The following is an 11,474-nucleotide window of genomic DNA, read 5'->3' as shown; positions in this document are numbered from 1 at the left end:
GAATCAACGTCGAGTTTACGCATACATTGTTGATAACTGGTGATCACATGACGTATTACAAGAGAGGGATCGCGACACAAGATGGGAGTAAAGAAAAAGTCATGATTCTATACACGCTACCGCTATGCGCGAGTTATGTCCTATCCTATCCTATCCTAGTATCCAACCCAAGTATTATCCATCCATCCAAGAAGACAAGATAAAAGAAAAAAGGAGAAAAAAATCGAAAAAATATGTCAAACAAACCAGTGTCATATCCTTACATGAGCAAAACAGCACACACCACCGCCGCCAACGCCGTCACCAGCGTCGCCCCGCCGGCCGATCTCGCGCCCAAGCTCTCAATCTCAATCGGCGTGCTGAAAAAGGCCGGGTCGTACTGGCCGGGCGCCTGCTCCGCGAGGGTGCCGTTCCAGCAGTACTGCTGGAAGCACTTGCTGCAGGCGTCGGGCACGGGGGTGCGGGTGCGGTCGAAGCTGCGCGCGAGCATGGCGCAGCCGACGCAGACGGGCCAGTTGGCGTCGCGCGTCGAATTGCCCTGCGTGACCACGTCCCAGCCGTTGGTGACGATGGCGTCGCGCTCGTCCAGCTCCGTCGACATCTGGAACGTCGAGATGTTGGAGTGGAACTGGTAGGGATAGTTGGGCAGGTAGACGATCAGCGGCGACGACTCGCCCGTCACGTTGGTCGAGTTGCAGCCGAAGAAGACGGGCTTGCTGTTGAAGCCGAGGTTGAGGAACGTGTTGCGGCCCGGCACGTACGGGAAGCCCGTACCGTTGGAGATCTTGTCAATGGCTCGCTCGTACGTGGCAATGATGGACGCGCCGTCCGGCCAGCCGTTGTCCGTGTCGGCTGATGAGTCTACGGAGAAGACGACGTCCACCTTGCGCGCTCCTAGGATGTGCGGATGGTAGGGCACGTTCTGCAGGTCCTCGCCGCCGTCCACCAGCGTCAGCCGCTCGCTGCCGGCGCCCGGGTTGTTCTTTGGGTTCCAGCCCCTGAAGGGGTTGGGCGTCCAGTCGGCAATGTCGTTGTTGTCGTTGCCGAGCACCGTCAGGACGCCCGCCAGGATCTTGACGACAAAGTCGGGGACCCCCTTGGGCACATACTGGCTCCGGTCGTCCTTGAGGTACAGCACAATCTGGTTGAAAAGGGAGCTGGAGGTGCCCATGACGTAGCCAACATTGTCGAAGCCGACCATGCAGGACTCGTTGCTGGGCAGCGAGCCGTTTGCGAACCTGGATCCGGCGTACTTGAGCGGCACGTAGCCATTGAGCGTTGGGTCGGAAGAGCCCATCTCCCAGGGGTTGATGTCGAACACGGTCGAGTTGTTGGAGATGATGATTTGGCCTGGCGCACGGCCATCTGCAACCAGGAAGGGGAGAGGCGTTCTCGCGTTCTTGAAATCGGGGTCGTCGGCAATGGAGGAAAAGGTGAAGCCGGGACCGCCGTTGGTAGCATTGACGAGCTGGTACGACAGCATGCGGCCCCAGTAGTCCGTGATGGAGCGGTCGTAGCCGGCATCGTCCTTGGCGTCAACGTCGTCAAAGATGTCGTTGTAGTAGCTTAGCAAGCTATACTGCTCAGGTCCTGGAGTTTGAGTCAGTATCTGCGTTTCGGCATCTCATGGACTCGACCTACCCTCGAGGATGGAGTTTTGTGTCTGCCAGATGGTGCCCGAGTTGAGGGCAGCCTGAACCGTGGTGAAGTTGTTCGTATAGATGCTGCCAACCAGCCAGCCACCTCCAGACAGGCCCGAGAGGTAGGTTGCACTTTGGAGCAGACCACCGAGGCCGCCCGTGTCGTTGCTCCCAGGTGATCGAGAGTCCCATGCAGCGATGGCTCCCGCTCCGTTCAACATGGCACGGTAGCCACCTCCCGAGACCGCAAGGCCGATGTTGGGCAGGGCCTTTGGATCCTTCTCGACATTGGAAAGGTACCTATCGCTGTTGAAGCCCGGAATGGCAACACGCTTGAGAAAGTCGCGAATGGGCGCAACAGTGGCATTGCGTCTCCGGGGCAGCCACTCTTTCTCCTGAGGGCTCAGATCGGACCCGATACGAATCTCGGGACGATCATTTGGGCAATCGACGGCAGAGGGAGCGTAGCCTTTGGGCGACTGATCGGTGGCCCGGCCCTCGAGTGACCGGGGGAACTCTTGGAAATCGCGGTAGCGAATGTCTTGGGGAGGCACTGAGGAAGAGTGTTAGTCCGGTTTCCTTCAGGAGTTTCAGAAGCATGGGAGTGTGCAGTCGTTGATGGCATTTCGTGGTCACAAAAGGACGACGTCAGAGATGATTCAGTTTGCCAACTTTTGCAAAACTGTTCCACGAGACATCAACCCAAAGATGTACTCTTCTCTTCCTTCGCAACGGCATCGTGATTGTGGTTCTAAATCGAATCCGTACCTGCTGAAGCGCCGGCCGGCGCCAGGACAGCCGCCGCAGCGAGCAGAGCCGCAAGATGGCGGCTCATCGCCAAACGTCGAGAGCAAGATTCTAGTGAGCTAAGATGCGATCGCCAAAGTAAAGGCAACCAAGAAATCTAAGTATGAGGTGTGATCCGCGAAACAAGCTGAGAGACACGAGCGTGAAAGGTGACCGTGAGGGCGGAAAACAGCAAGTCGCTCGCCAGGGCAAAGGGATTAAGAGGACTGAGCAGGCTGGCAACAAAAAATAAAGAAATAATGGAACAAGATGAAAAATCAGCTCAGACCGTCCTGTGGCATGAACGCCGGGACCAGACGAGTGGTCAAAGAGCAAAGAGGGAGATGGGGAAATTTATTTGCCTGTGAGGCCCAAGACACGAAGAAAGGTATTCTTGGCACAACTCTTTTCTTACCAGCCCTTTCAAAACACCCGATGCGGGTGGCTTAGTCGACGTCCAAGGCCCTCCACAGTTGCATGCTAGTCGCTCTCCGCTAGATCATCTCACTTTTTGGAAACACCCTCCGTGCATCGAGCGGATCCGACAGCAAGGCGACAACAGGCAGATCCGCGCCAAGGGCCGAGCGTGGGTGACACGGGCCACGGCACGGCCATCATCAGGTCGAGTTCATCGAGTCGAATACAGGCGGTTGTGGGCGTTTGTGAGCCGAGAGCACAAGTCCGAGATGGCGCTTATTTTCCCCCGTCACTGTCCGGCGCCATCGTGTCATTGTCCGCCTCTTTGTCCAGAGCCCACGAAGAGCAAACACAACTTCGGGCAGGGGAAATTAGGTTGCGGGCGAGCCACCACCAATGGCACGCAGTGAAATTGGAGACGCCCGCCAGCCGCCAATGGAGCCGCCATACCAAGAGCGTGCCAAGGGAACCAGCCACTTCACCTCGTCTTGGCGGCCTGCACACTGTGACGCCGTGACGAAACTGAGACCCGAGGGAGAGGGCATGTGGTGCCCAGAGGAGCGAAGGCGGAGCCATGGGAGCACCGCGTTCGAAGGGCCACTGTGACGCTTCGTAGGAGGAAGCGTCTATGGCTGCGTGTTCGCTCGGTCAGCCTTGTACTAGTATTTCCATTTTCTGTCCGTTTGCCCTGGAGATGATTCCTCACAGCAGGGACTGCGCTTGGCCCGAAACGACAGGGCTTGACGGCTTCTTGACGTCCTGCGTCGATGTTGAACTCTTTACGATGGCTTGTTAGCGTCCGTCTTTTCTGCGTCCCTGGGCATATGCCTGCGGATGCTGCACATGAATTTATGCTTCGTTGCCAGCAGCCAACCGGGCGACACCGCCAAGCCACGGTGTGCAGCCCAAGATCTGCATGAGCGGGAGCGAACAAGAAGCAGAGCTGGTGTTGGACAAAAGCCAAAGGCGGCGACGCGCTGCACTGTGTGTTGGAGACGCACCGATCCACGGGTCAGCAACGAGAAACAAAGCCCCCAGAGGCCCCGTGTCTGAAACCCTGTGAGCAGACCTGGCGTTTCACTCCCTCGGCCCGTGTGAACTGCCAGAAAAGGCATGCGAAATCCCTGCAGGGCCGGAGAGTGCATGTGGAATCCCGTGGGCTGAGGCATCACTTCTTGGCCCAGGCGCTGTCGCCCGTTTGCTGCCCAAGAGGGTCGCCGATTCGAGCTTTGACATTGTCGGGCTTGTTTGACAAATTGGGGACAATATTCGATGCTCGTGAGGTTGGTAAGCGAGGGCAAAATAGATGTTAAGATGACCAGAGGAAGAGAGAACAGCTGAGAGGGGGAGAGGTCTGTACATGCTCACTGTACCTCTTCCAACCGCCCTCGGGATATCTGTTTCTCCCTCCCTCAACTGCCGGGCTCCCTCTCTTCTGTCCTAACGTGAATCAAACACACACGACCTCTCTCATCAAACTCCTTTGTCTCTCTCTTCCTTCTCGTCTTCTCTCTCTGTCAGCCACGCACGAATCCCACCAACAGCATCGCGTGCCCAACCGAGGCTGAGCTGGCAAATAAGAGACAACGACACCCACACCGCCAAGCAGACGCGGCTGACTACATGGGCTCCTGTGCTACTGGTAGTAGTGCGTCGTCCTCTTGACTAAGAGTCGCACAAGAGAGGCTGCCAAGCTGCTCAAACTGTGTTCAAACTGTGCTCAGCTCTGCTCTGATCTGCGCTGATCTGCTGCCTCTACCATCCTCTCGCCCTCTGCTGCCCTGCTTCCCGACTCAGCGGATGCCCCAGCTCACGGCGCCAGCTCCAGCCAAAAGACGCCGTTCACCGATAACCTACACTTCATGTTCCTGGAATTCCGTCATCGATTCTCGACTAATATCGAGTAGCAGCGCTAATCCTTCGCAACAGGCCTCTCCGCCAAGCTAATGCCAGGCGGCCTTGCGCCCTGCCGAGCTTGCCGAGCCCAGCCTGGCCAAGCCCCATGCGCCTTGTCCACAACCCCTGGCCCGCGGACGGACCAACCAACCAGAGGCTGGACGTCAAACGGACTCGGAATGTTGTTTGTAGCCCTAGGTCGGGCATATCGGAGTCTTGCCGACCGGTCATGTTCTTGACTATGATTCATGCAGAACAGATGCCATGTTTATCATAAGGATTGCAGCCGTGCGTTGAGGCGATGCTTCTTTCTGGCTCTTTACTCAACGGCAGAAACTCGGTGGTCATATCGCCAACACAATGAAACAAATGCCCCTGGCTGTCTCTGCCGGCTCGCTCCGCGTTTGACATCTCATGCACTGGAGGTCCGTGCAAACTTGTCACAAAGCAGAAGAGAATAGGCGCCCATGCCGGATGATTGGGCAAGGAATGCTGTTCTGTACACTGCCGTCTGTCATACTTGATCCGCAGCAGTCTAATTTCCCATGCGTTGTGATGGTAGGTGCTTGCGGTTGAGGTGCTTGAGGCCTCCGAGGTAAGCAGACCGCACGTTGGACAAAGCATGCGGGCAGTCGAAATACGATTCTTTCTCTTGTCCATGATTACTGGCTGATCCGAGTTAAAAGCGAGACAGGGGGAAATTAGTAGATTCAACTTGTGATCCAATCCGATCAAAGGGCGTGGGACAAAGGGGAAGTCGTACGGTACGCCCCTTTTCCAACTCATAAGACAGGTTACCTCTTCTTAGGGGTCATTGGCGAATTGGTAAGGTAGTCGGCTTTTAGAGGCTCTTGTATTGTGAGTTAGGTACATACTTGCGGGAGACAGAAGGACTTCGCAAGAGCCTTCGAGATATATTAGTGCAAGGTGTCCAGGATGATTATTGAGATGCGGATGGCAGGTAAAGGCACTCTTCATTGAGAGAATTGCTCCAACTCGACCAGAACATGCTTTCTGTGGGAGAAATTCTTCGTGGTATGAGAGACTGTTCAAGTAGTCAATAATTGTTTGCTCGTCCTGCCGAGGTTACTCTGGATATGCTACCTCTCTGACAAGGTCACAGCAAAGTAGCTGCAAGACTTCAGAGCCGCAAGGCTGCATCTCGAACGTTTCCATACAGGCTGTATGGAAAGACAGTTGTGAAGGGACATTTCCGTCCCTTTTGCTTACCAATACAACTTTCTTGCACGGCTGCAAACGGTTCCGTGCAGAAGCCTCGCTATCTCGGACCTTTCTTTTTGTAGCCACCACCAGATGACGGTACGAACAGATAGCCACGCAGCTATACTAACTGAGAGACAGACATGGCACACTCTCGCAAGCAATAGACATCGCCGGTAGAAACTTGTAGCATAGGTGAAGAAGCAGAACTTGTTCGTTTCTGCGTCTTCAGCAAGCCCAGGCAGGAAACCTCTACGCCATCTACATACCTCCCTACACATAGCCAGCCATACAAAGTCAGCACAAAAAGGACAAGCCGATGTACCACAGCATCTACTTTGCAAAAAAAGAAAAAAAAAAAAGAGCATTATTCGGTACAGCTACAGCTTTTGACATTCATAAGTTAGGTAAAGTAGAGGTGCGAAAATAGATAGGTAAGCTAAAGTGCCTGTGCGATTAGTCTGCTTTCCCAACGGAATAACATGATAAGAGGCCAACTACGAAGCCTCGACAACCTGGAAACGATGTATAAAAAGAATCCTAAGCTTCGGACCAAACAAAGCGGCTTGCCTTCTTTCATTCAAAGGCAGAGAGGTAAGACTATCCGTCCATGTAGAGAATATGTGAGTCCGATCTCGTTACTGTCTCCCCTACTACAGTTGATTGAGCATGTCTGAGCAGAGGCAGGTAGCCTAGGTTAGATGTCTCTCGTTTACGCGCCGGGAGGAGGAGGGGGAGGCGGCTGATCGCTCGGGGGCGGAGGAGGAGCATCTCCAGATGGCGGAGGCGGAGGAGGTACCGGTCCGGCATACTGCTGGATGAGAGCGTTCAGAGGGCCCAGGCCTGGCGGAGCAGAGAGACCGGCACCGACCGGGGGAAGACCTGGAGGTGCGCCCATGCCTGGTGCAGCGCCGTAGGCACCATAAGCAGCGTAGTTCGGATACGCGCCCATTCCAGGGGCCTGGTGCTGCGGTGCCGCCTGATGTGCCTGCTGGTGCCACGGGGCCGGTCCCCCAGAGGAAGAGGAGCCATAGTTGTTGTGCCCATAATAGTTGTTCTCGCCGCCGCCGTGACCGTTGCCGTTGGTGTTATCATGGCCGTGGTTGCGATCACGAGCCCAGGGAGCCGCAGAGCCTCCTCCACTGCCTCCGTCGTTGGAGTCTTGGTTGCGGGACCTCCAGGGCGCGGGCCCGCCGGTAGGTCCTCGTTGCCATGGCTTCGCGTCGCTGTTGCCGTTGTAGCTGCTGCTGCTGGGGCCGGCCTCGATCTGAGCCGGAGCGGCTCCGCCGCCGCCAAGTTCTTGCATAAGTTGCTGTGAAGTGAAGTTAGTACCAAGCTAGATTCCTCGGTAAAGGGAGGGTGGAAGAGCGGTCACGTACCTCCATTTCACGATCGACGGCATCGCCACCCCCGATCCTACCTGCGGGTCGGCCGCCTGCGTCGTTGCGCCAGTTGGCACCCCTCTGGCGGTCGGGACAATCTCTGGCCATATGGCCGGCATTGCCACAGACTCGGCAAATGATGCTGGCGGTGTAGTTCTGTCGCTCGGGGCAGTCATATTTGCGATGGCCAATCTTACCGCAGTTCTGACAAGCCTGGTTCTCGTCGTCTCGAAGAGTTCCGTTGAGCGCGGCGAGTTCTCGAAGCTGGTTACGCTTGAGTTCGTTCTGACCCTCGGGAATCGAAGCTGCCTGAATTCGACATTAGCATCAGGGTACATCAAACCTTGATCAATGAGGGAGGAGACTCACGGTTTCAATGACGTTGTGGATGAGCTGCTTCGCCTTGTTGACCTTTTCTTCGGTATCTGCCATGATCAAACAGTGAAGGTCTTCCTCCTGGTTGCTGGAGTGAGCTGCATCAGAACGACCCTTGCCCTCTTTGACGGAGCCCTTGCCACGAATGGCAATCTTGGCCCCAGAGTCATTCTCCATCTTCTTCAGTGTGTTACCACGGGGTCCGATAAGTAAGCCAACTTTTGGGGAGAGCTATGTGTTAGTAACGAACTTAACAGAGAGCAGAAATCGGAGTCTTTAGGATTAGACAGGCACAATCAATCGACGGAAGAAGCCAGAGCCCCTCAAGACGCCGCATATGGGCGCGATGAAGAGGATCCGGCCATACTCCAGGATGAAAGAAAGAAAGGGGGAGTTAGTGGTTAGGGTTAAAGGGTTAGCAATCATACTGAAGTTAATCTCCGGATAGTCGTTGACAGGCACGTAGACCTTCTCCTGGGTCTTTGTTGGCCTGCGGTAGTCCTGTGGCGGGTGATAGTTAGGGATGGTCTTCATGGCCTTTTCGACCAGCTTGTGGCGTTCATCCTCGAGGCGCTTGCGATAACGGTATTCTCGGGTGTTGATACGTCGACCATGGTTATCGTACTGGGGAGGCGGCGAGGGGGATCTGCATGGTAACAGTGTCAGAGTCTGTCTGTTGGAGCGTAAGAGATAGGGGGGGCAACTGGAAGACCTACCGATCACCATCTGCGGGCACCACGTCGTCGATGCGCAACTTCTGGCTAATCTCCTCGATACGGAGATGCAGCGTGTACGCCTCGAGCTGCTCGCTGGTCATGGACGAGAGAATGGCGGTTGGAAGGCCCATGAGGCCGGCGGCCTTGTTTTCCGATGCGTCGCCCCAGCGATTGCGCTTCTTGCGACGACGAGGCCCGTCGGCTTCGGTTCGAGGTTCTGGATCGCGGCCTCGTTTGAGGTCGCGTTCCTCCACGCCGGCGGCGACGCCATCTTCGCCGTTCTCGCTGCCGAAGCGGCGCGACCTTCCGAGCGGGATGTTGTTCGAGCCGGTGATGCCTTGACTTCTCCACGACATGTTGGCGGTTTGTGTGATGGATTCTGCGGCAGAGTGGCGCAAGGTTGGGGAGTTTGAAGGACTTCGGCCTGTTGAAGCCTGGCAGTGGCCAAAATGCGCCTCAGAATTTCGAGCTTTCCTTGAGCTCGGATAAATAGTTTATCCGAAGTTTCTCGGAACAGGATCCCATTTGACGGACGAGCAGAAATTGGATGGAGACGTGATGGACAAAACAGCTTCTAGAACGACTCAGGAGATACCTTGGTCCGTCCCCTTGATCGAACCGCTACCTCCGGTCCCGTCGAGGCGGTGCCGGGAAACAGGTAGCCGGTACTCCGATATGGGCGATCGGAAGTCTTTCTGCTGCCTCCCGGCTGGGATTGTCCGGGGTGAGCACAGTGCAGTACATGTACCCTACGGTACAGTTGCAGCAGTCGTGGGAGAAACAGAGGAATAATGCCTTGAACATAAATCAACTGCAATTTCGAATGATGGTGATGATGCTCTTGAGCGTTTAGAGTCGGGAGGTATGCTCAGTCCGGTGACATCAGTGACGAAATAGTACGAAGCGATAATAGTCTTTGCCTCTTGCGTTTTGCCGAGGCGACAAGCGTTTTCCCACTTTGACAAGTTCATCACCATCCTCTTCCGCTGACCAGAGCCGCGGTTCGCGTCCCGAGAGTGGGACATTCCACTCCCTGCTGACCTTCCTTGCTCGAATATTGAAGCTGAGGTGGATAAGAAGACATAGACGCCGCCGGTGAGTCGCCAGTGCAGGCCGTTGGACGCACAGGTTCCCCTCATTCTCCCCTCCTCAAGCCCCTGTTTTCCCCCATCGACCGACTCGTCAGTGCCATCATCGAAACCGACTTTGGCTTGGATACTTACTGTATCATGCAGTATTACAGAATGCAGTTGCTACTGCTACCGCCACTGCTACTGTACTGCTCCCTCTACTGTACCGCGACTGCGATACAACGTTGTCCGCGGAGGTGGAGCGCTTACTGCGCCACTGACTCGGCCTCGATGCTCTTTTTCCCCGATATCCTCCATTCCAACCTCCAAAGACTAAAACGGTGGGCTCCTGCACGGAATCATCGAGATTGGCAAGGCGTGCAGCCTGTTTGGTCCGCCTGCAGGACGTGGTTTGTCTGTCTAAGCCCCCCCGTCGGTAAAATAACCAGCACAGAATGCTCCTCCAGCGCGTGTCTTGCGCCTGAGTCAAGGCCAGCAGCCGACGATCGCAAAATCGTACGTTAAAAGGGCACTAACTGAAGTGCTAAGGTAGGTACCAAGACACACAGGACCTCTGTGCGATCAGTGAGCTGCCGCGTCCACTCCAGGTGGTATCTACGTGCTCTTCCTGTCCCGCCGGATAGCTCGCAAGCTGGGACTTGAGGCCATCTACAAGGGGACAAATCGGCAGTCGAGGATCGCATGTGGCGTGTCAGCAACTTGTCATCAAACAGCCTGAAGCCAAAGCCCCGAGCCGCCGTTGACGTGGTTCCCTAGCCTACCTTACCTTACCTTTATGGATTCCTACCGCTGCCATCCTGGCCATCTCGGGGCCTTGCTGGGGGGGCGAATGGGGATAACCCAGATTTGCGTGTGGCGCCATCTAAATCCGCTGCCTGGATTCTGGGCCAGATCCTTCCGTCGACCCCTCTCGAGACCAGTTGCCTGTTGGCCTCGGGGCAATCAATCAATAGTTGTATTCTGCTCTGTTGTGCCAAGTCCTCGTATCGGGCAGGTGGATGGGCAACAAACAGGTTCTCAAGCTGTTCCTCACAGTCCGCGGCCTGGTCGCAAGCCGAAAGCCGGCATCTTGTGGCATCTGCAGCATCGGCGTCCGTCCAACTAGCAGCGTATTACACGCCTGCACAGACTCCCGCCGATTCCAAGAGCCCAAACTCGTGGCGTGGCTTGCGGAGACGAGTTGGAGTCGGCTAATGCATCGACGGTAGTATTCCTGGCGGCTTGGGGGCCTTGAATCGACAGTGCCGGGACTTCGTGCCTCCAGGACCCCTGCTTCCCACCTGTCTCGGCGGCATGGCTTCGGAGACGGACGGTATCAGAGGCGCAGGCGAACGGTGATTGGCGACTGACCCCCCAAAAGCCTGGCCACTGACACACTTGCGCAGCCATTTGGCTTTTCTAATGCTTATGGGCTAGCATGACCCGGTCTGAGGCTTGGTCCCACACGAGCTCGACCTTGTCTATTCGTCTCGTGTGGTTCTTATAATATCTGGGTTTGGGGAGAGCACATGTTTGGGGCTGCCTTTGTTCTTGTCTCTCATCAGCGAATCCCACGGCGTCCGTGACAGAGTTGAGCTACACGACAGAACTGCTAGCAAAACAGCTGGAATTATCTGGCTGCAGACGGTAAAGTCAAACAGTTTCCGGCAGGACCAAGATCCGAGAGCATCGAGATCTTTCGATCGGTGGTGATTGCTGGCGATCGCGAGAGGCGGACTTTGATGAGGGGCTGAGTCAACCGGGGGGGGACGAACGGCTGGGAACCGGACTCCACGGTGCCCTGATAAAGGCATCTTCCAGAGGGACTCATATCTCGACGGCAGAGGCTGAAACTTTGCTTCTATCTGCTGGCTGTCGCTATCACTCACCTGCTATTACACCTACCATACATTATTGAGCTTGACACGCGATCGCCGAACGGGTGAAGACGAACTGCCTGCTAAGCGCTCC

At 55.8% G+C, this 11,474-nt stretch overlaps 3 protein-coding genes across 3 annotated transcripts; 1 reads left to right on the top strand and 2 right to left on the bottom strand.

The window, feature by feature from the left end:
• Positions 1 to 259: 259 nt before the first annotated feature.
• Positions 260 to 2,475, bottom strand: CCMA1212_008233 (Lysophospholipase 1; the record flags this gene model as incomplete). The annotated part of the gene is made up of 3 exons (XM_073705374.1): positions 260 to 1,590; positions 1,642 to 2,193; positions 2,409 to 2,475. 3 exons carry the CDS (start codon positions 2,473 to 2,475, stop codon positions 260 to 262), a joined length of 1,950 nt encoding a protein of 649 aa, XP_073556158.1.
• A 764-nt stretch (positions 2,476 to 3,239) lies between these two features.
• On the top strand, positions 3,240 to 3,449 carry CCMA1212_008232 (uncharacterized protein; the record flags this gene model as incomplete). Its single annotated transcript, XM_073705373.1, has 1 exon — positions 3,240 to 3,449. The coding sequence occupies one exon, from the start codon at positions 3,240 to 3,242 to the stop codon at positions 3,447 to 3,449; it is 210 nt and encodes a 69-aa protein (XP_073556159.1).
• Positions 3,450 to 6,672: 3,223 nt separating this feature from the next.
• On the bottom strand, positions 6,673 to 10,624 carry CCMA1212_008231 (uncharacterized protein; the record flags this gene model as incomplete). The annotated part of the gene is made up of 10 exons (XM_073705372.1): positions 6,673 to 7,272; positions 7,340 to 7,651; positions 7,712 to 7,935; positions 8,146 to 8,363; positions 8,434 to 8,902; positions 9,029 to 9,135; positions 9,391 to 9,655; positions 9,828 to 10,035; positions 10,069 to 10,172; positions 10,558 to 10,624. Coding segments are annotated over 10 exons (2,574 nt in total), but the record flags the coding sequence as incomplete, so codon positions are not given.
• Between the last annotated feature and the right edge of the window lie 850 nt (positions 10,625 to 11,474).

This window comes from Trichoderma ghanense, assembly GCF_004382785.1.
Source record: "Trichoderma ghanense strain CCMA-1212 chromosome Unknown scaffold_11, whole genome shotgun sequence".
NCBI classification, from domain to species: domain Eukaryota; kingdom Fungi; phylum Ascomycota; class Sordariomycetes; order Hypocreales; family Hypocreaceae; genus Trichoderma; species Trichoderma ghanense.
This window is presented reverse-complemented; position numbering and strand designations above follow the sequence as displayed.